A 27,923-nucleotide genomic window follows, 5' to 3' on the forward strand; every position below is an offset into this window, starting at 1 on the left:
CCTTTTAAGGCAATCTGTGATTTACAAATTATTTACTTTACTTCAGGGAATGGTATAATAAGATGGATTCCCCTTAGTGGCTAGAGTATCATAAGGAGAAAACCCACAGAATTTGTTTGGCATGAGAATTTCTTTTTGGGTGAAGGAGAATTAATATTTAACTAATCATATAACATAATTGCTTTTAAATGGCAACAATGTACAACAAAGTTGCTTTTAAGATCATCCATGTAGGAATCTAAGTATCTCAATTTTCCTACTTTCCAGTGCCACTTATTAGTAGAGATTTCATGAATCTGGCGTGAGCAAATTGTCGCCAAGATATATATCATGGTTTCTTATGTAACTATCAATGCCCAAATTTAAGGCCTTTTTACACAGTATAAGAAATACAGCATAATTTAGCTGTCAATGAAATATTGTTCCTGATCATTCTCTTTATAAAAAAAGTGAATTCATCTATTATCTACTAATTTTGGGGAAACAATTAGAAAAAGGAAAAATCAAAACAAGTGACTTACCTCTACAGAGACAGAACTCCAGATAAAGCAGCTAAACTAAGAACTTACCACAATTTTAACAAAAAGTAAAATTCAGCACAATTTAATTCCTTTTTGTATCTCACTTAAGGAATGTTTGCTACTAAGATCAACAAAATAAATTCATTACTTTGTCCTGTCATTATTAAGGCAGTCTTATTGATATTGGCTCTGAGAATCAAGTATGCAGTTAAAGCCATGTGAGACTACCAGATGATATATAAAAGCACAAATGAGCATCTTATGCTTGCTTTAGAAGACTGATCTGTTAAACCTGTGATGCTTTTATTAAAACAAGAAATCAATAGTATCAATTATCTTCATATGGGTTAAAATGATATTTAAGATTGATTTCTGGAAAACCACTAATGTTTGGTCTGTGTATAAATCTTATTTTTCATTGTAGTTGGTGGCCAAGGAAGTGGTTAAATAATATATGAACATAAATGCCTTAGGTAGATACCTACTAAAAGGTATGCAAAATATAAATAGGATTGTATATTTTCAAAACTTTAAAATAAACACAAAGAATATATAGGTCTACATGTTATAATTTAAAGTCAACACTAGCACATAATTTTTTACCTAAATACATTCCTATGACAATACATGCACCTACAAACACATGGCCATGCACATAACCTTGTTTTCTGCATTTGCAAGAAAGTCAGAATATACAATTATTGTACATTGTGTCAACTTAAATCATTTTGGAAAGTCAATGAGGATGGAAATAAAAAAAGTCTAATCTAAGAAATTAAAGTACAAGAAGATAATTATCCCATAGATTAAAAACACTGAAGACTGATGGAAAGTTAGGGTTTAGATTGCTTGTCCCAGTGATCTTGAAAGATGCAGAAGAGAACAGGATTGTTTGTAAACATTCTGAATATTCCATTTGGCAAAAGGGATGAGAACTTTTGTAATCCAGCAAGCCAGGCTAGAGATCTAGACCATCTGGGCTTCGGTTTGCAGAGAGACTTTATAGCTGTGGGCAGTCCTTCGTAAGGCTGGGGGTGCGGATGGCGATCTGGATGCCCATCTGGATGGGAGCCGGCGATTGGCTGGTCTAGCAGGTCGAGAAAATCCTTTTCCATTCGAGGCTTTCACAGCTATGGATTCCTACAACGCAAATAGAGGCCATGATCTCCTTATACATGCCACCTTTATCCAAGAAATACATCAAAAGGATCATCATCACCTCCACTATTGTCATCATAACAATATAAGTGTTTGTGAGATTTTGTATTCATGGTCCCAACTGTCCTTCTTCCAATAATTTATATATATTTATATATATATATATATATATATATATATATGTTTTTTGCCTGTATGCATGTATGTATGTGCACTACGTGTGTGCCTGGTACCCATAAAGGTCATCAGATTCCCTAAAACTAAAGTTACAGATGGTTATAAGATGCCATGTGGGAACTAGGGACTGAACTCAGGGCCTCTGGAAGAGCAGAAAGTGCTCTTAACTGTAATCCATCTTTCCAGTTCCTGCAAATGACCTTTTTAATAAAGCTGATATTCTTGCATCTGAAGCAGGCAGTGAGGACAGACTTGGGTGTTACTATTTCTCTCACAGCCAAGCAATAGCCTCATTTTTTATTGTCCCTTTGGATATTTAAATTCAATTCACAGAGGTTAAAAAAATGAAACAAAGCAATACAATGTGTTTTTGAAGGATCCACAGTAGAGTAATGTCTCCCAAATCCCTAATTGACAAAAAGAGGAAACATTCAGCATCTATTCTTAGTTCATGAGAAATTTGTTGGTTAACATACATGCCTGTGTCTCTGGTCATAGGACCTACGGATTTATGGTTTCAGCTAAAATGAAGGGAAGTACAAAAGCCAGGGAATTATTTGGAATTCTGGCTAATGATAGTAAGTCATATTATTTAAATTACATATACAAAAGGGTATTTTGTATAAGTCTTCATAGTACATACCAAATTGTTTGACCTCTCCCTTTACAATTAGTGAAGACTGTACTTTTTTAAATAGACAAAAAAAGAAGAAAAGTTTATTTAAATACACATTTTTTGTTAATTTTCATGCAAAAAATATCTATGACTAGATGTGTTTTGTAGACATCTTTTAGTGTCACAAACAGAGTTTGTTTTTGATGTTTTAAACGTCAAAAAATGTAAACATTTAAAATGAAACACTGTTTTAAATGGTTGTTTTACCTTCATATACATTCTTGTGACTAACCCTATGAGGACACAAGTCATACAATGAGAAAGTCTGAATCAATAATAACTGAGAAAATGAAAGTTATTAAAAATGCTGTACATGCTGAAATAATAAACCTTTCGAGTAAAACTCTGCAGTCAACAGATATGTATTCTGATTTTTTTAAAGAAAGGAAACAAATAACTTTCCCCAGGTTCTTGAAAGCATCTTATGTTGATTTTACTTATTTATTATTTACTTATTTTTGAGGCAGGGTCTCACTATATAGTCCCAAGATGGTCTGGAACTCACTTTGAAAATCACTCCAGTCTCAAACTCATAGAGCCTCCTAAGTGTTGAAATTAAAGGCATGAGTAGTCACCACTTGTGTCCTTAATATTACTTATTTTTAAATAATGTACTTGTTTAAGTTTTTAAAACTATACCCTCAATTCATAATAAGTTATTGCCTCACAGAGGTCCAAGAAGCTAAGAAGATGCCAAAATATGTCTACATTCTACTTAGATGTTCTAACAACTGAACTGATTTCAGAGCTATTGCTAAAGATGGATGTAGTCCCTGATTTCTCAACTGTGTTATCTTAGTTTGAATCTACTCCTTGCCCCACTTGCTGATACACACACAAAGCAAATGTTCCATTTGACGCACTTCTAAACATTGACTCTATATAACACCACCACTTACATCAGAACCACATTTGGTCCAGTTATCCCTGAAGCATTTTGAATTTTGCTGTGCAGACCCCGTCTCTGTCTCATAGGTTTTCAGCAGCTTTTCCACAACACGGTAATTTGATCTGGGATCAGCTGACCTTGGCCGACTAGAAAAATTGCTTGGTCTCCAATCATGCTCATGGAACATGAGCTGATAGCTGCTGGGACTCACACATGCCTGCATTTGTTTGACCATGCCTGTTGTAGAGACTTTTGTAGAATTACTGAACACATTTTCCATGGGGACAGACATGTGGTCACTGGCTTTAAAGCCACTAGTCCCACTACCACTTTCTGACATGTCACTGCTATGAGCAGTAGAAATATCACAGAGATTGAGATTATCAGGTGATTCTGAATAGCTTTGACCTCGCTCTATTGCTTGACGATTTCTGTCTGTTCTAAACACAGTTCTGTTAAATTCATCAATCTTTGCTGCCAGCTTTTCATTCCTCGGAGTCTGTTCGAAATTGCAGTTGTAACTCCTAAGTGGGTCTCTCTGTGTCGCTGAGGAAAGAAAGTCATTTTTCACATGAAGATCAAGATGCGATGTAGTAGGGTTATCTGGAATCACCGTTTCAAATTTTGCATTCTTAGGGGTAAAACCAGTTTTTTGAGACTGCACAGAAAGGTGCTCCATTGTACCTATCACAGCGTCACATGACCACATATTAAGTCCAATGTCTTCATTACCCAGAGGCTTGCTATCTATTTTGACTTCTGGTGTCAAAGAGGAAAGCATGGTACTATCTTTCAAACTTCTGTCTTGTGGAAACAATGGGGACTGCCTCAAAAGGAAGTGAAGATTGCTATTCCTTCTGTCTTGACCCTCATGGACCACCCACCTGTGGTATAAAGTTTCCTTCAGTCTTTCTTGGGCTTGTTCAGAATATGAGCTGGGGAAATTTCGAGAGGTACTTCTTGGAGGAGGAATTGGTGGAGTTTCACTTTTTTGTGAATCAATTTTACCAATTCCAGCATTTTTCATAGAATTGTTTTGGAGTCCATTGGCACAGCTCAGACTCTTTTTCTGTTTTTCTTTCTCCACATTGGTTGGAAGAATGCCCTGGCCATTACTGATCACGTGCTTCCCCGGAGGTACACTGATTGCATTTGGCATTTCCTGGAGAACAGAATCTGACTTCATCCTAAATAATTACAAATCAAGGTATATTAATGACAAGTTTTTAAATGAGCTTTTAAAAGAAGTCACATTTTAAAAAAATACATTTCTGCTCTAAGAAAAAAATTGCTAAAACGTGTGTGTAGTAGTTATATGTATGTGTACATACATATAAATAGTGTGACATATAAGTAATGTGATTATATATGTGTGATATATATATACATATATATCCCAAATCCATTTATTACAAGTCCTCTTTATTGCTTTATTGTAGGATAAAGTTTTCAGTGTTACATTTGTGGATCTAACTCAACTTTTAGTCAGAGCTATTCCTCGTTTTCCCTAACATGAAACCTCATACTAGATTCAAACTAGACAGTGTAGTCTCCGGAGTTTTTGCTCTTGACATTCCCATTCCTACAGTTTTTCTTCTGCCATAGGAAAACTCAATGGGCAAATGGAGGGCAGTGCACAGTGGCTTACAAACCCTGCAGCAAGTCAGCATGAAACTTCTCAGTTTCCTGAGAGCTGAATAATAATAAGGAAGCTCATTGTTGTAGCACCTAAGAGAATCTCAGATCCCTCAATGAGCTAAATATTAATACAGAATGATCTGTTCTTACTATGCACGGAACTCCAAATTGTTATTTTTTAAACTTAGCTACAACTTAGTCTTAAAATTACATTGTGATTCTGACCTAAAACAAGAACTGGTGCCATACAAACGTATAATGTGTTACTTTGGAAAGTACACATTCCTTTATTATATGCATAACTGTTAGGAAAAATAACCCAGGCATAAAATATTTAAATAGAACATCTTATATTGTTCAAACATCACCTTGTTATATTTGTCATAGTTTAAAAACTGATTTAACTGGATTTGTCTATTTGCATATTGTCCCCCTGGTCAAACACTCAGAATGAGAAAGAACTACAGTAGAGGATACATATCCATTTATTACAGTCTACCTTAACTAAACACCCAAAAGAATACTGCATTTCTAATACTTAAGCTATGAAATGTATTGGAAGATTGCTTTTAAGAATTCATGAAGTAAGATATACACGGTGAGGCAGTTTAGATTCACTGACTATAAACGGAATTCTTTTTGATTTCCCAGTGTGCCAGCCTACCTTCTGTGGTTAGAGCGTTTTCGGATTTCCTCTTGAAAGGTGCATAATTCTTCACTAACTTTCGCAAGTTCTTCAAGAGCCTTCATACACACAACACATAAAAGAGAGCCGCTGTTAGAACTCTGAAGTGTAAATATTTCTTTAGAAACAGTTCCGGGCATTTCCTATCTTACTTACTGTGTTAAGGGCAACAGAACAATCTTTACTCTCCTCCTTAGAAGACCTCGCGCCAGCCCATTTCTCACATGCCTTCTCTTCTGTGGCCATAGGATTCAGGAGGCCTCCTTTGCTTTCGGTGGGTCTACTTTGTTTTTCATACACTTGATTTCCTTCCCTGAGGAAGTCCCTCTCTTCTTTGCTTTCCTTTCCCAGATCATCTCGGTGATTCATCACTCTGAATTCACATTGTCTTGAATGGGGGTGAGTTGGAGGAAATGCCATCTTCTCTTGATCATGGTCAAGATCAATGACCTTAGAATGTTCATTCATGTTCATTTTCCTCCTCAGCTTTACTTCCTGGCAAAGCTGTAAGAAAATTAAATTAATAAAAATTAAAAGTTTACTTTTTCTAATTTATTTGATCAGTATGTCTTTTCTTTTTTCTTTCTTTCTTTCTTTCTTTCTTTCTTTCTTCCTTCCTTCCTTCCTTCCTTCCTTCCTTCCTTCCTTCCTTCCTTCCTTTCTTTCATCAATATATTTTTTAAAAAGCGGAGTCTGTCTATGTAGCCCTGACCTGCAACTCATTCTGAAAACCACAATGGCCTCAAACTCCCCATTATCTACCTGCCTCTGCCTCTGAGTAGAGGAAATAAAGATATGTACCACTATGCCTAGCTTTGATCAATATTCTTGATACTAAGCAAATCATTTTGAGTTCTCTTTGTAATATTACTATATACTACCATGGGTATTAATGCTTGTGCAGAAAGACAATGCCTCTAAAGCAAGGATGAGCTAGAAAAGTTTTGGTGAACCATAAAGACTAGTTTTAGTAGGGCAATGCATGGATACCACATTCTGTTTTTCTGATGAGAAATTAACCCATAGAAAAATAAGTCTGGATCTATACAGAATGCAGAAGCACAGTCACAAATTACACTGACCCGAATCAATTACTGGCTAGTCTCTCCAACTGCTTTCTGATACAACAAGAATTTAACTTTAATGAAGTCAAATATTTTAAACATACAATCTTATATGGCAATATTAACTGTCTAAATAGCTGACAATATCATATAATCAATCAACATATTTTTTTCTCTAATAAGCCCTTATTAATTATTCCCCTTAGTTGGTCAATTACATTATTGAGGGGTAGATATTATACTGATGATATTTTTAATGCCACAATGATACACATTCTTTTAAAGAGTTGCTTTTCATGCAAATTAAAATGGATGAATCAATGTTCTACATGATAAAACAGAGCTCAGAAGCCTGGACCATCTATCTCCTGTTAAAGACAATCCCAAATTATTTCTTAAGGAGCCTGCCTGTCTTAATGAAATTAGCAGATACTCTGTCAGCCCGCTAAAGTGAAGAAGGAAGCAGGGCATTCTCCTGAGGCTTGCGTCTTGCAAAGGCATATCATTTTTCAAAATAGACCATCAAATAACTTTAAAGCCAACACTGTTATATTTAACAAACACAATGAATGTGATAGCAACATACTTACTCAATATTTCAGCATGACTCCAGTTGAGAGAATATATGTAACTAATACATTAAGGATACATGATGCTTTTAGTTATCCAATATTAATTAAAAAATTTTTAATCACTCATCTCATTGACTGAAGTAAGGTTGTCACCAAACTACAGCAATGAGTTGGTTGTTTTGATGTCTACAAAATTATCTGTACTGAACTGCCATTCAACATGAGTGACATAAGAAACAATCACCAAAAGTACCATGTTAAATTTAAAGATGTTATTGGTAATGTTGTCCTCTTTTAAGAATTCCTGAATAGGCTGGTTGTGGTACCACTTACCTTTAATCCTAGCACTCAGGAGGCAGAGGCAGGAGGATCTCTGTGAGTTCCAGGCCAGCCTGGTCTACAAAGCGAGTTTCAGGAAAGCCAGGGCTATTACACAAAGAAACTCCATCTCAAAAAACAAAACGAAACAAAAAAATTTCCTGAATAAAAATAAAATTGCTGTATTTTCAAACCCAGGGGAAATTGTGCTATTCATAACCCATCGCTTTTCATTTTGCATGCTAACTACATTGGGTCATAGAAAGACCCTCTTGTGTATTATATAGAATTCATTCTCCTGTATTCATCTCATCCTTCAATTTTTGTTTTGGTATGATTTACTTTCTATGTAATTTTATGCCATTATAGCTTCCCATAACTTTTCAACTTACTGAGAAATTAAAACAAACCCCCCTAAAAAAATTAGTACACTGTAATGAATGGAGAACTTTTTGTTTGGTATAGAGAATTTGTCCTACCTGATACTCAGCCCTTGAATGACCATTCTCCCAAAGGACACAAGCAGAAAAGATTGCAAAGTGAACAAAAAAAATTCAAGATTTCTATCAACTCAGTGTATCCATAATCATAGTTCATATGTGGATTATACCAAGTTTCAAATGGTCTGACTATGTATATCTTGGATTTTCAATAGCAATTGCAATGAATGTGGACCGATACTCAGCAGAGATACACAAGCATCTTCATGCGGATGCTGGGTGCTTTCACTCGGTGATATTATTATTTAACACCACTGATGTTACAGACACACACCCGGGAGTCTGCACATCTCTAGCACATGGCTCAATATCTTGCAGAAATTTAATACTAGAACCAAGTAACTTTAAACAAACATACTGTATTTTTTAAACAATATATTTGTTAAACAAAAATACTTCATTATGCTTACATAATCATACAATTTCCAAGTACTGGTTTTCTAGTTTTACTTTTAAAACCAAGGGTTGATTCTCTATAGCCTGAGAAAATATTTCCTTACATTTTTCTCAACATTTTTATCCTAGCTTTGTACTCTGTAGAATATATATATATATCAGTTCTGGCATTGAGATATCATCTATGGGCAGTACAAGTAGCACAATTAATAAACATACTCTCAACTATGCTGTTTTAATCACAGGTAGGAAGTCCATGGGTAAGAGGGGAGTGAAGGAATTAGTAAAACATGCTTTCAAAATACAGTAGTAGAAGAATAAAAAGTAGATCTATCTTGGAATTATTAGTCATAGATGTCTCATCTTTATTAATTCTTAGAGGAAGGATTTAATAGCCCCCTTCTTTATTTTCTGTTTTTTAGCCTACCACTTTTTTCACTGTGTATTATATTCAAAACCTATTTGTTTTGTGTTAATTGAAAGAAGTACGGCTACACTACAAACATACAAAGCACTTACTTTGCTTATCTGCTAAAAACGGCCCAGCAGTCTGTTAAATAATTGTCTTGTTAAGTTGAAGAAACCATAAAATTCAGTACTATTTATTGAACAAAATAGAGCAAAATCAATACACATAAATTTCAGTTGGAGAAATCTCAAAGGCGCACTAAAATAAATGTCTGAAGAAATACTTCACACAAAAGGAGGGGATGGCTGGGGGATGATTAATGAAAATAAAATGACTGCATTAGAGTCATGACATGTCATTTAATAACCCATTTCCTATCAAGTGCTCTAACATGTGAAGGCCACCTTGCCAGAATGAGTCTGATGTCTACCACCACTTTTCTGTTTGACATATGACATGTTTTTTGATGCTGTTGATGCTCGTTGGTATACATTACTCATATATCATCTCAGAAATGGTCTCTATTCTAGTACCAAATTATAATCTTGATACTGTATGTCCCACCAATTACTTATTTCTTTCATTTTCACCCTAGGCTCTAGTAGATGAACAGTCATACAGAATATATACATCACTTTTGGTACCACGATTCTGAAATCAAAGAATAATTAATTGATACACTGTAGAGTGGCAGTTCTCAACCTGTGGGTCATGACCCTTTGGGCTCACATACAAGTTAGTTTATATATAAGATATTGACATTATGATTCATAGCAGCAGCAAAATTATAGTGATAAAGTAGCAACAAAATAATTTTATGGTTGGGGGAGCAGGTCACCACAAGATGAGGAGCTGTACTAAAGGGTCACAGCATTACCAGGGTTGAGAACCCCTTCAAGGTCTTCATATTTATGTAAGGCTATAAAATAAATGTAATCTCAGAGATACCACTAGGTGAGGCTGTGCTGGTTTTGATCTAGTAAATGTCGTGAGACATTTATTTCTTTGGTGGAAGAAGAGAAATGAAAGTAGTTCGCAATATAAAATGAATGTCAGCAGGATTTTCATTTCTAGCTTGGAGTTTACAGTGTGTTTAAAACAAATCAAGTCATACCTCTTCGATCTTCTTCTGCATGACCTTCCACTGACTTTCCCATTCTTTTCTTTCATTATCAAACTGGTCCAGTAGTTCCATCTTCTCCTTATGCCAGTTGGTCTCTGTGTTCTCCCACTGCTTATGCAGAGCCATGGCAACCATGTGCGTGTCAGCCAAGGGGTTTCTGCTCATCTCTGCCTTCTCTTAGCTGTTTCTTGGAAATGTGGAAGGGTTTGATTTGAAGTGGTCTCACTTGCCTTTAAAATAAAGCCTGAGATAAACATAAGAAGACAGAGTCCCAAGTTCATGTGCTTTCTGGAAATATCATTTTGTTCAGAGCCAATGACATAATTAAACTATAGAAAACTAAAGAGGAAAGAAGCAAGATCTTCCACGTCAAGTGGAAAGACTGTACCAAGTCCCAAAGCAGGTAGTCACCTTGGGAGACTCGTGTCTTAGCAAGAAACCATACCAATCTTAAAAGTGAAAAAAAGGTCATTATTTACTTCCTCATATAAAATCTAAAGTATCATTATTCTATGAGACACATTTTACAACTTATTCATGGTCTGGATTATACATGTCTAGAATAATAACTATAGAAAACTGAAGAAAAGCTTTCTTATGTTACACTAAGTAGTTACCAAAATGACCTGATTTCTAACATTCAGGATATGAATAAATTACGGTTTGATGAGACAATTTAAAATACCAGATATAGGGGCTATAAAGAATGGTTCAAACCTTAATGTTGCAAACTGCTTTTACAGAGGACCCAAGTTTGGTTCTCAGCCCCCTTATAGGGTGACTTACAACCATCTGTAACTCCAGCTTCAGGGGATCCAACAGCTTTTTCTGCATTCTGTGGGCATTTACATGGACACATGCATATAGCCCATCCCCACATATACACAAAGTTAAAAATTAACCTTAAAAGACCAGATATATAATTCTCTTATAAGCTTTGATATTTTATTTACATTAAAGTGAGGATATTCACAGCATTATTATGAACTTCAGATACTATAATAAGTGTACAGTAATTTGAGAAATTAAAACAATGACTTTGAACTTCAAAAATCTTGCTTTATCTGAAGAATGTTTTTATTAATAAAATCATGGATCTTTGCAGTGAATAGAAAAGCTTATTAAAATGAATGTTTTTCTTTAAAATAATTATGCCACTAAGTAACAGAGTATTATGTGTAACTCATCAGGCTCACATGCTTAACATGCTTAGCTTGTCAAAGTCCCTGGGCTGATCTCCAGTACATATATGTGTGCAAGCATGTGTGTGTGTGTGTGCATACACACACACACACACACACAACACACACACACACACACACACACACACACACACACTGGAAAGAGAAGAAAACAAAACCCAAACAAAATCCCAAACCCTGATTCTTCAGCTTACTAATCCATGGCCACAATGCTCTAACCTTTCTGTTACTTGTGCAAGAATCTGCCAATAGTCAATGTTGTGGTGTTTCTGGCAGAATTAAGTCTGTATGATTATGTAGCAAGAACAATATTTCATTCACCAAAGACAGATGCATATTTCACACTTCATATATTAGATGACCATGAAAGATAATGTTATTTTTTGTCAGGCCTCTCCAGTCAAGATAGGATTGCATTATTATAGTCTAGAAGTAATTGAAAACATGACTATGCAGGCTATGCTTCTTAAAACAACAAACAAACAAACAAAACAAAAGCAACAACAAAAAACCTATTAATGTTGAGATCTACAGTTTGTCGAAAAACATTTGCCAATGACACTTTGATAGTTTCTGCATATTTCCTTGGCACTCACTGTAGACAATTTCAAACTTAGTTACAAACATGCTCTCCTGACCCCTGTGTCATTCACCCATGCTCTGTTTCTAATCTCATTTTCTTCTCCATTATTCCTGGCTGCCTTTTGCTACTCTCCCCACTTGTAAAGCCAAATCGTGAAGATCTATCAAAACAAAGATAGAGAAGAATTTACAGAATTTGGGTTTTCGTGTTGATTGACATAATTTTTGCTATTGTTGACAATCTGGTGATTGTCCATCTGAATATAGGTCCATCTGAAACCTATACCCAGGAAACGCAGACTAGGTTTGTTTTGAGAGTGGAAGACTGTTTCAAAGCTATCTGTAACAAACTGAGCTGGAAGCATCTCAGTGGCTGTAAAGAATTGCCTCTGGGACTTCTTTGGAAAAGTGGAGAGGTCTGGTTCGAGGCCAGCCTGGTCTCCAAAGCGAGTTCCAGGAAAGGCGCAAAGCTACACAGAGAAACCCTGTCTCAAAAAAAACCAAAAAAAAAAAAAAAAAAAAAAAAAAGTGGAGAGGTCTGAGATATCATGTGGAAATGACAAATTTAACCAAATTTATACAAAGGGGGTGGGGATATGACAAGAACGTCAGAAAGGAGGTTTTATGTCCCATGGTTTGTCCCAACAGTGATTAAAACTGAAAATACTCAGAAATCATTCTCACAACGCTTTCCTGTCATGTCACAATGGGTACAACTTTTCGTTCACTGTAATTCCTACAGAACCACGGGCCCCTCAGAGTTTAAAGGTCTCAAGCCCTTCTATTTTTGTCTACAAGATCATCCAGAAATACCCCAGATCAGTTTTGTCCCTAATAACAGGAGTACGTCAGCCCAGGCAACAGTTGCGAAGGCCTGAATCCTGAGCTTCTCTTCAGAGTGTCAAATTGTCAGCTAGTGTTAAAGGGCTGAGCTACACAGCCTCCCCTTTCCAGAGCTAGAGTAAAATCTAATTCATGAAAGGTGATGGCTACCTTTGAAACCTAATGATTTCATATTAAAAGGGAAGCTTTACCAAAAAAAGTTTATGTACAGCAAAGTCTGCCAATTTTTTTGTGGGAGTATTTCCTTAGCTTTGCTAGCATCTCAGTCTTGTAGTCATATATATATATATATATATCCACTGTAACACAGCAGGAGATATTGCACTGTCTTCTAAAAACAAAGTAGGTGGGAGTGGGGGACATAGAAACATTCTGAAGAGCAAGTGAGCAAATGAGAGAATGTGTAATAAGAATCTCCTACAATTACAATGAATTCTTGATAAATGATGATTTCTTCCCCCATGTCTTTCATGTTCCCTCTTTCCCTTCATCCTTTCCTTCACCCATTTCCATGTAACCCACTTCATAAAGTAAAACTGATCATTGTGAATTTTACGTCCTCAGAAGCAAGTCTAAATGTACAGTCTCTGATATTCCCTTTGATCATGTCTTGCCTTAGTATTTTTTAATTTTCTTAAGGATGCATGCCAAGTCAAGCATGTAGTACAAAACAATTTGGTGCTATCAAAAAGTTGAATAAATATATGAAACTGCTTTTGTTGTCATTCTCAATTAAGTTTTTAAGATGTCAAGCTAAAGGGTCAATTGTGTGGGGACAGCATGTTCTGTGATGAGAAGTTTCAGGGTCAAGTGGATCAGCACATTCAAAAGCTCAGACTTAGTGCTCACCACTGAAGCCAATAGAAAAGTTCTCTTTGTTCTGCTCACTGTCACTGTTTTCCTCCCACTGATTCTGGCATCTATGTGGGAGAGAAGAAAGGATTCTTGTATTCTGCATCCTTTTTCCCCTTTTTCCTTGCTCTCTGTTTCATTTTAGCTTTCCCAAATCTCATTCAGAACAAAAGTTTATTAGAGGCACTGTGGAAGGACGGAGGTAGCTGCATTTGCTAGTCACACGTGTTCCTCCCCCAGCAACACTAAACTGGCATTGTGTAATCCCTTCTAACCTACTTCTCCCCAAGGCCAGGAGCCAAGATTGTAAACAACTAAGAGCGGGTTGCACAAGTGATGAGAAGCAAAATGGTTCCTCCGCTCATGGTTCAGCCCTGCCAGGGAGCAAAATTTAAGAAAAGCAAAAGAGCATCACAGAGTATAAATGATAAAATACAAGCTTTGATTAAAAACAACAAAGATCTAGAAGTAATAACCTTGGGCAGAAGATGTACTACTGCCATTTCACCCACCCAGTTTTGCCTCAGTTTGGTCATGGCCACACTTCTTCACCTGAGGCATGCTCAATTCTTTCTATGTCACAGTTATGACCATTTCAAACTCCATTACGCCCACTGAAAACTGGATTTTAGCCAAGTGAACCATACAGTGTTAGGAGAGGGCACTCTATTGCTACTTCTGTCCTAGGAGAATTCTGCTCCGAGTGCTTCTTTGTGCCCCCTTATTATCCTTTTCTAAGCATATCACTTGTCATATAATTCAAGTTCTTCATGCACATGTGGATGCATACTCCAGAAGGAACGTCAGAAGCAGCAGACACTGCCGGCATCACAATTTTTAGAAGAAATCACTTGGCTTGACAATGCTTTGCTCCTGATGAATTTTGAGGGATTAGGAAACCCCATGCCTAAACCTCAAAGTATGGCATCACTTGTCTCCAACGTTCCCTAGCTCACTTTCCAGTTTATTATTAATCACTGATAGATACCATTTCAGGCACTTAAGGAATCCTATTCCTCTTGTGCTGTTCATCAGCAAACGCATCTATCCAGAGACCTGCCAATTTGACTTTGTTGGAAGATAAAACGGAAAAAAAAAATCATTGCTATTCATTGCTAGTTCTGCCTGATCCTCATTTTCCGGCAAGATCAAAGAGATACAGCACATCCAATACCAAAGAAATCAATTTTGTTTTCTCATTTGGTTACCATCTTTTATTCTTGGTTCTCCAGTTACATGACTCTCCAGTCTAAGCTATAGACACATCAATTTTAGTTTCCTTAACTGATAAAATACAGGCTTTGACTAAAAACAGCAACTTTTGGCTTGGGGAAGCAACGATCTCAGAGTAATAACCTTGAGCAGAGGGTATACTGCTGCAATTTTTCAAAGACTCCAGTGCCTCTGAGCTCACATTACAGAACATTTATCCTCGAGTCTAATAGTCACCTTGGATGAAATTACATTTCTGTTGTTGTTGTGAATTTCAAATAACAGCAAACTCAGGGTTTGTGAATTTTATTTTGCAGATATTAAACATAACTTCATCCTGCCACAAATTGTACCAAGTTTTTGTGAAGTACTGAGTATTAGTGAGAAACTTATTCTCGAGTGAGGATAGCAGTATTAGTCCAAGCTTGGGACTCCCCCCACCACCACCACAGCAGCTGAACAGCTTCTTCCCCAAGTCAGTTGAATCCGTTACATATCCCGCCCACTGTCCTAAATCCCAGACATAGGCATCAATCAGTACAGTAGATGCTGAAATTCCACGTTACTCAAACCTCATCCATTGTCTAAAATGCAGCAGCTGCAGCCCCATCTGAATCCTGCCAGAATCAGTGTCTTGCTTTCAAATTTGCCAGAAAGAAACATACCTTCTTGTACTTGGGGGCAATCCTGCAGCAGGTCAGTCTCTGTGTGCTCAGTCTAGCAATGGAAGAAGTGGGGCAGAGAGCTAGTTGTCTTTAAGAACAGTCTCAAGGACCCCTTTTGAAAACGAAGTCCGTCCATCCCCACAGCGGTTCTGACAAGCCCCTTTACAAACTTCACCATCAAAGGGCCACTCAGCTCAGTGTCATAACAGCAGCTGGGGCTACTGTGACGTCAGGGACTAGGAGGCGGCCTTCGGGCCAGTGCTTCCAACCAGAGCTCTGTAACTTTAGAGCAGTTCCCACTCTGGGTAAACAACTCCAAGTCCAGGACATTTTTAACTTTTATAATGGAGCCCAGCATTTTCAAACTTGCCAAGAGAGAGCTGCTTTGTTAACGGCACATGATGATAATGGCCATATTTAGATTTCTTTTTATTTTTGAAAGTAAACTCATTTCTCAGGAGCAAGAACTAGATATCCTCTTTCTCCAGCCTCTCTCTTTCCCTCTCTCCCTTTAGCGAGTAACAGGATGTAGTCCTCGGTGCCTTTGTAAGTTTGGCCTGGGATGAAGTGGAAAAACCTATCACATAGAGTGAGAAAAGAAAAATCTGAACTATACACACACACCAACGAGAATGAGTCAAAAAATTATGTGAAAATATACTGAATGTCTGCCTTTACATAAAATAGAAATGGGACATATATAAAGAGCAGCCTCGCATCTCTATGATTCTACGAAAGCAATATGCTTGTATCTGTAGTACAGTGATGTTTTTACATAGAGGAACTAAAACCCAGAGTAAAGGGTGATACTTCTTATTAAGGGAGGGCAGGGAAAACATCAACAGTGAGATGCCCAAATACTTGATCCCAGCTGAGGTATGCTACAGTCCAAATAGGGGGGGAAATAAGAGAAGTCTAAGTTCTCTAGACCAGATCAAATAGACCTGTTTTGGAGATGTAAGACAACTTTGTCTCCCCACAGTTATCTACGATTTTTGTTTGTTTTTGATGTGTGTGTGTGTGTGTGTGTGTGTGTGTGTCTGAGAGTGTGTACATGTGTATTTGGTCTTATATATCCAGGCATCTGATGGTTTAATTCAGCCAGTAATATCTCTAGGATAATTTTGAGGCTAACTCAGCAAATATCCTACACTAAATTTTAAGTAACAAGATCTTGCCTTCAAGTTGAAGTTTCCCACTTGTATATCATGGTATTTGAAGCATGATTGATATATATATATATATATATATATATATATATAGCCTGCTTCCAGGTACTCTCTCATAGGTAGCTAAAATGTTTAATAATGGTAAACTTCTCATGGCAGAAATAAATGAAATGTATTTAATTTTATCACTAATTAATTAATTAATTTATGCAATATAAGTTTTACTTTGTAGCACTGGCTAGCCTGACGCTCACTACTGTAGCCCAGATTGGTCTCAACTTAGTACAATCCTTCTGCTTCAGCCTTTCAAGTCCCAGAGTTACGGTCAAAAGCCACCAACCTCAGCTTTGACTTCTTTTCTCCATAGCAGGACTTTAATATATGCAGAATAACTGAAAGAAAGGCTTGCCAATGCTTAGAGAGCCAGGCTTCCTAATTCCAACAGCAACACCAACCATAATAGTTACAGCAGTAACAGCAGTGTTTCATTGTGAGCAGTTTTATACAAGGCTCTGTGGTAAGGACTTCAAGTGGATCTTTTTGTTAGTTTACCCCCCTTAGCAACTGTCTCTGCAGTTATTATTAACCTGATCTTTCTTACATCCGTGGCTTAGAGAGCTAAAGCATCTTGACAGGGCTCAAGAAACGCCTCTGTGAGGCGGAGTAAGACTTGGAACCAGTTTCCCTAATTGTGGAGCTTGGAATTTTGTCACGGGGATCTAGGTTTCAATTCTTCTGCCATCATTTAACTGTGTGAGCCTACATCCTCTGTCTCTGCCTTAAACTAACATATATATACACATTGCTCCTGCTTGCCTTGCTACTAATGCAAACAGGAGGGGGAAGGAGGGAGTTTGCTCAGAACCATCAACTGGAACTATCAAACATTGCTTCTGTAGACTCTCATTCCAAACCACTCAGTTTCTGTGCATTCTTTGTAAGTCAATTTAAGACTCTACATCAGCATGATCCTGGAGTCCCAGAACATCAAAGGTGAAGGCAGGAGGATTAGGAATTGAAAGCCAATATCAGCCTAGGCTCCATATGATCCTGTTCTCCAAATAAACAGACATAAACTCACAAACAAAAACCATAGAGAAGAAAGAAAAAGGACTCGTCCCAAAATTCTACCAGCTAGCATCTGGCTGACTTGAAGTTATGTTGTGCTACGGACTTCAGTCTCCCCCAGTGCTGACTGCCATATAGTCCCTTTTCCTGTGCTAATAAAAAAGGGTTATGGGCAGTAGTTTTTTTTTACTGGTAAAAAAGATCTATAGTCCTTTTTATTAGCTTCATGTCAGGTAATTGTATTGTATGTAGACTGCGAGCAAGGACTTACTTCATGTTGAACACTCATGTGAATACTTAGTAGCCCTAGCTATTAAATAATTATATATATGTATATATATTTATATATAATATGTATATTATATATATTCTTAATCTCTCTCTATCTCTATGTCTCTCCCTGTCTTTGCCTCTTTCTCTCTGGCATGGATATGAAAATTAACTGACAGGACACAAAAGCAACAACTGTTCAAAACAGTTTTCAAGAGTTTCCAAACAATTCCATTTAAAAGAAGAGTAGCTATTGTTATGTGCACAAAATACATGAACTGAAAAGAATGATGATGGTGTACTCCGTCCCACCATAATGGCAATATTTTTTACTTATTAAGCCATTTGACATTTTTAAGTAGGTGTTAGAATAATGGAACATTTTTTATGGAAAACATGTGATTTATTGTGTAATGCCATATGATTATCTATAAGCCATTTGAGCACTTGATTTCACCTTAAAGTAAGAAACACACCCAAGTGATTGCTCTCATTCTAGAAAGAATTATACACTCATGATTGAATGCCTGCTAATCCAGTTTCTAAGTGTAACTGAATATACACAAATATCTTGATAAAAGGAAATGGAGAAGCACTAGCTGCTATTAAGAAATAATACAGCAAATTATTAAAAGAGGATTTAAAAGCATTTGTACTAGTGATGACATTATCCACAAACTAGAACATTTTGGAAAAGTGAAAGAGGGATATTGAACATGTAAATGACACCAGCAGGTGTTTCCAGAGTTAACAGAATTTAGAGCCGAAAAGAGCCTCTGAAGTCATCTGTCTAACCTTCTCGTTTTACAGTGAAGGAAGAGGCCCTGACGTGAAGTCGTCTGCTCAAGGTCACAATACTAATGAAGACAAAAATAGAATCCAGGACCTCTCACTCCCAGTGCAGCACCTTGAAATTCAAAATTCTAACCAATTCAAAAGACAAAAGCCAAGATTAGAGATAAGGACGTTGACTGTGACTGGAGAGTATGTTGATGGTTTCTGGCTTTGTCAAATTCTGTTTTCTTCTATGTTGAATCAAGGGAGGTGATAGTCTCTCCATCAAGTATGACATAAAAGTCATATAGCTGAGTGCTTATTTTGATAATCAAGGCTTGGAGCCTAGAAAGATGGCTCCATGGGTAAAAGCGTTAGTTATGTAAGCCTAATATCCCTACTTCAATCCCTGGTGTGAAAACCTGGATGAGCCGGTGTGCATCTGTAACCCTAGCACTCCCATGGAGAAATGGGAGGCAGAGTTAGGAGAATTGTCCTGAAGCTAGTAATATTCGGCATAGCAGCCGAAACTAGATACCCCATGGCAACAAGGTGGGATGTGAGAACTCTGACTCCTCAAAGCTGTACTCTGCCCTCTACTCAAGTGCTTCTACACACACACACACACACACACACACACACACACACACACACACGGGGGGGGGGAGTACATGACAATTAAACAATTAGTAAATAAAATGTTAAAGAGGCTTGTGTCCTTAGCTATAAAAAAAAACAATTCTGGACCAAAAATACAAAGACATAAGAATTCTAGCTCAGTAGCTGAAAAAAACATCTGGGCGTAAACACAGCAGTATGGCTTTACAAGTGACATGACACACTCTATAGTTTTCTGTCTGCTGGGTGATCTTTAAGCACCCCAAAATAATTATTTGCTTACTCTCTTTGAACCAGGACAATTCAGGCTGTTATAGGGCTGGAGAGTGTCTTCATGTTTGTATACTTTTTTTTCCTCCCTTCTTTACCATTCAGTTATATTTAGTAGTAAAAAGAACACTGTGTTTCTGTTCTCTTTAGAAATTACATGAAAATTGACTGGGGCACAGATAACTTTGGGGGAAAAAATTAGATCATTCTTTTCATGCTAATGTCGGAGGCCGCACTACAAGTAATGTGTTTCAGGTAGTCATTCCTTCCAGAAGAATGTCTGTCTTGTACAATTTCTTAATGTACATGGCCTCAGTTGTTCAGAAAAGCTCTTAAACCTTAAGTTTTCTTTCTAGTTCGTAAGGAAAAGAGATCTGGGATATTTCAGTTAAATTTTCACTAAAAAACAAACAAACAAACAAAAAAACACTGAAGAGAAACAACAATGTCCCAGCTCAGACTGTGGGGATTTGAAGAATAAGACAAACCCATATATGTCAAAAGCTGTCAACTCTAGAAGAGTCCCAGAAATGGGCTCTGCAGCATGACTCTTCACATCCATGAAATGCACCAACAAATAGATGCGGGAGCCTTTTCTGGTAGTTAAGTATAGCGTTCCACCCAGTACTCAGTTTAGGGTTGCAGCCGGCCATTGCTCTCAGTGCTCAGAGATTTATATTGAACTGCATATAAAAGCTGGAACATTCCCCTGTTTTGAATTTTTTTTCAATCAGATCATCCAATGTGGAGATCTAGGTTTTTGATTTTTTCTCCCCTGTCAAGTGTAATCATACCGTCTCTGCATCCTAGAAGAGCAGAGTTTTAAGTGTGTGTTAACAGAATAAAAATGACTTAGATGCATATGAGGCTCTGAGTCTGGGTAAAAGTTGGGATAGCTGCACAAAGAACGCTTCTTCCTTAGAAGTTACATACTTAGAATACTATATCTCATCTAGTGCACTGTTTTTCCAGTGTTGGATGTTTCCCCCTGGAATCATGGAATGCTGGCTCCTTCTTCTATTTTTGGATCTGGTGACATGTCGATAGATATTTTCGTCACGCAGATCTGTCATGGAGCTTATATAGAGGCACTTCCACATGTAAGAAATAGTCCAAAGAAGCACCTTCAACTATCAGATTTTTTTCTTAAGTGCTGGTGCAAATTCTGAGTAAAAAAAAAAAAAAAGAAACATTTGATAAATATGTGTAATTAAAAATTAGAAAGAGGCCTTTCTTTAAGTTTTAAAATTTGTGTTTAGCATCTCTTTATATTATTTACAGATCTTTGATTTACTGATAATGACCATAGAATCAAAATAACGAAGGGACTCTGCTAAGGGTATCTAGTCAGTGTTCACCACAAGAGGGCCACCCTGAGTCGCTTCTCTTTGTTAGTAAGTTTGGAGGCCAAGCCTGGTTCAGATAGGCCATTTAGGGAGTGTGGTTTGGAGGAAGAGGAATTAATCTATAGTGTTCTAAAAAGTGCACAGCCCAAAGGTCTCTACTAAAAGTGTCAGAGTTACCACTCTTGGGCAGTAGCATTATATTTCCAAAAGCTGTCTGCTAAAATGTTAGTGATATAGGAAGACGCTTGCTGGCTCTTCACAGAGGGCACAGAAAAGGAGAACCTGTGACACACAGAAAAGACAGGAAGGAACAAACAAGCCAAAGCATTGATGGGAGCTTGGGCTGGTCATCTCTTTGATTTATAGGTCATGAGTGAGAAAAAGGAACAGTGACTGGAACGGAAGAGGCAGGTGTGGGAGCTTGATTTTTGAGGCCAGAAAGTCATAATGATGAGAAGCCTGAGGTCACACTCTTCAGTGTAACCTACGAACCTAATGTAATCAGAAGACTTCTACAGCTGCCAGACTCATCCCGCAATGTGAAGGCATCTCAGCGAGTCCATGTGAGCCTGTAAACATAATACTCCAAAGGAAAGCTTGTCTGCAAACATCTCATATGTCCATGAAGAGAGATTAAAAAGTTGTAGTATTTGCCGGGCGGTGGTGGTGCACGCCTTTAATCCCAGCACTTGGGAGGCAGAGCCAGGAGGATCTCTGTGAGTTCGAGGCCAGCCTGGACTACCAAGTGAGTCCCAGGAAAGGCGCAAAGCTACACAGAGAAACCCTGTCTCGAAAAACCAAAAAAAAAAAAAAAAGTTGTAGTAGTTAGTGGAGAGATACTTTAGTGTCTGTATACAGTAGGCACTTAGTATACCAGCTAAAGAGTCCATGTCTGACCCTTATAGTATATTGTGGGTCTTGGTGCCTTTGAAATAATTTGCACAATCATATTCCTAACCCACTGTAATATTTTGAATCTACTTGTTTCCTAAAAAGTCAGTAATTTCAAACAAGGAGATATTTTGGAATCCGTTTCATTCCTTCTAAAGTCAGGCTATGATCAGAGACATTAGTTTACCTCCTGAGTGTGTTCTCACATCAATACTGTCATGTCCAGGACTGTGGAGATGCTCGCTTCTTTCCAACTCTTTCCTTTGCCTGCTTCACTGTGGCTTTTTCTTCAAGGAGTCCAAGCATGTGAGAACAATAGGAAGGCCCTCCACGTGGTAGCCCGACCCCAGAAGGTGATAAACCTCCAAATGAAGGTGCTAAGATTCCAAGGGAGCAACTGAACTCCAGAATAAATTAGTTTGGGTACTTTGTCATGTAAAAGCTTTACTTTGGAAATTCTAAAATAATAGATAAATTTAAAAGTGTGGTTTTTTTTTTTTCTGTTCAGGAGTTAATACTACATGAAATCGCAGGTGTTTAAAAAATATAACAACAAAAACTATAACATGAAAAACATGAAAAAGAATGGCAAACTATACGCAGACTGAGTTTTTGGATTGATACACAAAGACCATAAATATGTACATATATATACATATTGGATATATGGATATATGGATAGATAGATAGATAGATAGATAGATAGATAGATAGATAGATAGATAGAATTTCAAGCAGAGAAGGCATGGATGGAATGTATAAGGAACATAGCAAAGAATCATTTGTGTCTATGACTCTACAAACTTTCAGAATGGCCATCATAAAAAGGAGCCATCATTTCTTCCTCCCTCCTAACTAGCAATACAAAAGCACTATTTAGAAACATGTTGGATGCTACTGCATTCATCACAGTGCATATGGGCCACGATGAATTCTTCTGTTATTTCTCTCTGAAACCTTACAAGTGTAGTGGGTAGCCATTCCAGCTTTGATCTGGAAGTTCCAACCCCCATTAAGGCTCCAGTAACTGTCACATCTACAAGGTGGGGCCAAGAGAGGACTGAGATCCAGATGTGCGGGCTCTCTTGGTTCCTGGACCCTGGACGCTGGAGGTAGACTGAGCAGAGTTCTCCAGAGAACACCTCCAGACTGTGCCACACCTTTCCCAGACCCTGTTACCTATCCCTTCACTTGTAAGTTACACCACAAAATAAAGCTCCCTTTTAACTACGTGGAGTGGCCTTAATAATTTCACTAATATCCAAGTGAGAATATTGGGACACATTCATAAAGTGTTATTTTCATCAAATTGTGTTTGTAACCATCTCACCTACCCCAAAGCAGATTACAAACAGATTCAAAACTGCTTATCTTACTGTACCTTCTGGTTTGTAAAGAGGGCTTTAGAGGATATGCCTTTATGGATACTGTTTTTTAATTGTGCAGAATTCCATTATTTTAATGAACAGTTAACTTCTCTCACATTTTAATTTAACCCTCTGCCACTTCCTGTTCATTCCCTACAGTCAATTAGGGCACCAGATTCTACCAGGTGAGACTGGGTCATAGCTCTATGAGAATGAAGCTAAAACACTGCATAGACTTTTGGAGTTAAGGCTGAGCTGCCAGGCTGACATTCCAAACTTCAATGGCAGATAATTAAACAGCCACATCCCAGCCTACCACATAAACGGCACATTCCTTGTTTGGCACCAAACTTCCCTTTGTTTAATGAGTTTCAGTTATTTTTATTTAAAAATAACCAAGCAGATTCCTGTTTTTTCTAAAACCTAGGCTAAATTAACAAAGACTCTTGTTCCTGTGCCCAAGAATGTGCCATAGAAGGGAATTCTCTACAGTAATTTTTACTTTACAAAATGATTTCCAGCATGGCATTTAAATAACTTAGCTTTGAACACACGAGAATAGAAGATTCTTTGTCTCAACAACTGGGAGATTTCGTGAGCTTGATCATTTAAAACTAGCAAAAATAAAATAACTGTTCGCTGAACAAAGCGACAAAAATAATACCACAATGAGATCAAAGACCCTGGGGGGGGGGAGTATTTGTAGTGGTGGTGGAGGGAGATGCTGATGGAAAGAGGGGGAACTAGGGACTCCTCACAGGTCTTGGGAACCATCTTTCTTAACTTCTCTTCCCAATTCTAGGTACTAGGGTCCTACAGAAGAGCCTCGTTATAAGCAGATCGGAGAAAGGTCACTTCATTGGTAGTTTTCTGAGACCACCTTTCTCTCTCTCGCTCACCAGCACAGTCTCTCTTTGACACACTGAATTCTGACTATCTGACTCCAATGCACTTATTACAGACCACATCAGGTCCCCTCTGTGTGTGTGTGTGTGTGTGTGTGTGTGTGTGTGTGTATGTGTGTGTGTGTGTGTGTGTCTCATAGGAACACAGCAGGAATCATTTGTGTCTACAGCTCTACAAACTTTCAGAATGGCCATCATAAATGTGTGTACATGTTGAAGCACTAGTAGAAACCTGGCTGGACAGCTGATAGGCCAAAGGTAGAAATAGTTTTCTTAGAAATTCACCGGGGCAGTAAATTTGCATCCTAAAGTTTACAGATGTTGTCAGAGGGAATCCAAAGGCCCCGGGATATGCAATGGTAGTCATAACAGTCCTGTTTCAGTCTGCTATCCCCTTCCGGACATGTTAGGAGAGTTCTATCTATGGAAGGCGTGGCTGGGAAGTAACATTCACATAAAATTCTTGTATAAAAATCAGTCTTATGAGTTCATATCAATGTTGCTGTGGCCAGGATAAACATGACCGCCAAAAAAAAATCTAAAGATGATGCTATTTGTCTAGTCCAGTCAGCACAAGTCATTGCTGAAGTTCTTTCACTACCACCACCGATATTTCCAGTAACCTTAAGAAAACCTATGGCTTTTGTTGTTACAGCATATTGGATCATTGTGAGGGTCTGACTTACTGTGCACATCTAGATATCTGTGAGTGTGCCTGACTCTGTACTCAACATTCTTTTCTTCTTGGTTCTCCTTCTTGCTACATTAGTATTTCTTGTGTCTTCTTTGATTTTGTTAGTTTTGAGAAATTGCATTAGTGAAGAGAGTTTTTCTTTCTTTCTGAAGATTTACTCTTATTTCTTAATGTGAATTTGTGTGCATGATTGTTTGCCTGCATGTCTGTACATGCATCAAATGCGTGTGGTGCTGACCGAGGCCAGAGAGAGGGCATTGGGTCCCCTGGAGCTGGAGTTGTAGATAAACAGTTGTGAGATGACATTTGGGTGATGGAGACAGAACCTGGGTTCTCTGCAAGAGCACTGAGTGCTATAAGTCTTCTCCCCAGCCCCATCTTTTAAAAATGGTACCAGCACGGTAGAGAACTGCTCAGTCATTGGGACATCTTGAAGCATTCTCATGGATTTCCAGAGGCTCCACAGTTAGCTAAGAACCACTGCTTGGCTGTGGGGTCTCTGACTCCAAGTGACATTTCAGGCAAATTTCATTTTCTACACTTTTATGTTCAGTTCCATTGAGGTTGTAGCTCAGAAAATTACCAAAAATCTAGCAGACAGATTGGGGTTTTTGAGGTGTGTTGCTGTTGCTGCTGCTGTTGTTATTGTTTTATGACTAGTTGGTTCTGAGTTAGACTCTCAAATTGTAAACCAAGCTGATGTCAACTTTGCCATGTTTTCCTGCCTCCGTCTCCCAATGCTATGATGCAAGTGTGTGCCACTAATTTGACCAAGCATAAAATTTTTCTCCTTTCTTTCTTATTTTCTTATGAAAACCTACCTAATCCTTAGCCTTTTGAATTTAAAGATTAAAAGCCAAATGTGGCTGGTCATGTAATGCTATGGTAGAGTATTTGCCTGCCATACAGAAGACCCTGGTCTCCACCTACTAACACTGGAAAACCAAAGGGAAACACGAAATCAAACAAAAATCTATCTATTGACTGATTCCAATTGCTGGTAAACCATTCATCAGACAACACTTTTTTTCCCTCCTTCAGAAACAATTATAACAAAGTAATCAAGGTACAAAAAAATCCCAAGCAAAGACAAAGATAATGGACATTAAGAGCAGTTAAATTGAACTTTTCAACTACTGCAAGTTTTTCTAAATTTAAGTGTGTGTGTGTGTGTGTGTGTGTGTGTGTGTGCTGTGTGTTTGTGTGAATGTATATGTTTTGTGCTATGTATGTGCATGTGTAGTGTGTTGGGGATGTGGTGTGTGTGTGTGTGTGTGTGTGTGTGTGTGTGTGTGTGTGTGTTATGCAGTGTGTGTACAGGTACTGTATGTAAGAGACTGTGCATGTACATGCACTTACGGGGGTCAGAGGGGGATGTTGTGTATATGTATGTGTAGAATGTGTGTAAGTTATGAGGTGTGTGTGGTGGTGGTTATGGTGGTGGTGGTGGTGGTGGTGTGTGTGTATGTATGTATGAGTATGAGTGTGTAGTTACTGCATGCAAGTAAGTACATGCACAGGTAGAGGCCAGAGGAAGATGTTGAATGTCCTCCTCCTCTACTTTCCTTGCTGGTCCATCTCCATGTCCCATGCACAGTATTTTATATGAGTTCTGGGAATTCAAACTTGGGTCCTCATATTTTCACAGCAAATTTTCTTACCTACTTAACCCTAGCAAAATTTTCCTACATCTAATATTTAAGGAGAAGTGGAGCAGTAGGGGGATTAGGGAAAACACTCTTCTGCAGATTAAGTTCCTAGGATCCCAAAGGCCTACCTACCTGCACATTTTTAATTAGAAAACTTTCCCACATTATCTTTTTCCTGTGGTCAAGATACTTCATTTTATCACAGAGTTTCACATCCACTGACCAATATGTGAACTGAGAAGAGTATAATCTCTTTTATTCTTTTTCTTTCTAAGGTCTGGCTAGATAGCTCAGACTAACTTTGAACTCACAATCCTCTTGTCTTAGCTTCCCTAGTATTGAGGCTACAAGCATGTGCCACCACACCTGGGTCCACTGCTGGAATTTCTATGTATTCCAGGATTCCAGTGAGTAAATCACCAACAAGATGGACAGAGTAGAATCTCTGAGACATAGAGTCCACCCAGGTGACTTTAGGTATAGACAACAAGACAGGGATGTAGGGTTCACCAAAGTAAGTCTAGGTTTACAGAGTAGCTCCACTTGGTTTGGATTGTAACTCAAGAACATTCTAGATAACTGTATTTACTTCCCTTCTTAAGCTGTTCCTCATGCTATATTGCTAGCATATTTTCTGCTGTGAAGGCAGTCCTGTGTGGTAGTTTATCATAGAAAAGAAGGGACTCCCAGCAACAAGGTCAGCAATACATAGCTTCATATATGATACATAAGTGGAGAGACAGCTGATTTGGTGGAAAGTGGGGGTAAATCAAATAGGGGGAACTATTTGGTTTCCTATTGAACTAAAAGATCAGTTAGACTCATCAGTTAGCCTGGGGATTCAAACTTGGGTCCTCACGTTTTCATAGCAAATCTTTGAGGACAAAACATATCAGCTTCAGAACATATTATTTGCTTTCTAAGAGAACTACATTTCAGCATTTATCATATTTTTTTACAGATATTTATTGGACACTCACATTTTCTTTTTGGTCTAACACAAGTAACACCGTGTGCATAAATCTATATAATCTATATCAGATAATTTACAAAACATCAACATTTACTGATACTTACATGATTTTTGAAAATGTGACCAAGTTAAATATTTCCAAGTTTGAATTAACACTACATTCCTAGGAATTGATTATGAGACTTAGTCTGTTTTTTTTGAGTTAACCTGTCAATTACAAATTAAAAGTACAAAACACATATACAGAAGAAAGGGGCAAAATATTATTTACACAAAAATCTGCTACACTTTCTTTTCCTTACCTGAAAATCGTTTGGTTGTTGGGGTTTCCTATTGAATTTGACAGTGTGAGATGAGTTGTGTCTTTTTACAGAGATATGCAGTCTTCAGTGTTTTTTACAACCTCGGTTACTACAGAAATGATACTTCTTGGATGTCTTGTCTTGA

At 37.7% G+C, this 27,923-nt stretch overlaps 1 protein-coding gene across 2 annotated transcripts; it reads right to left on the reverse strand.

The window, feature by feature from the left end:
* Nucleotides 1–587: 587 nt before the first annotated feature.
* On the reverse strand, nucleotides 588–27,891 carry Kiaa0408 (KIAA0408 ortholog). Of its 2 annotated transcripts, none has more exons than XM_059272614.1 (6): nucleotides 27,779–27,891; nucleotides 10,118–10,370; nucleotides 5,901–6,248; nucleotides 5,724–5,803; nucleotides 3,432–4,608; nucleotides 588–1,661 (listed from the first exon to the last, which is right to left on the reverse strand). In XM_059272614.1, exons 2-6 carry the CDS (start codon nucleotides 10,289–10,291, stop codon nucleotides 1,488–1,490), a joined length of 1,953 nt encoding a protein of 650 aa, XP_059128597.1. In that variant the 5' UTR covers nucleotides 10,292–10,370; nucleotides 27,779–27,891; the 3' UTR covers nucleotides 588–1,487. The 2 variants fall into 2 exon arrangements, with proteins under 2 accessions (XP_059128597.1, XP_059128596.1); XM_059272613.1 differs by lacking the exon at nucleotides 27,779–27,891 and adding an exon at nucleotides 15,483–15,658.
* Between the last annotated feature and the right edge of the window lie 32 nt (nucleotides 27,892–27,923).

This window comes from Peromyscus eremicus, chromosome 8b (assembly GCF_949786415.1).
Source record: "Peromyscus eremicus chromosome 8b, PerEre_H2_v1, whole genome shotgun sequence".
Taxonomy (NCBI): Eukaryota; Metazoa; Chordata; class Mammalia; order Rodentia; family Cricetidae; genus Peromyscus; species Peromyscus eremicus.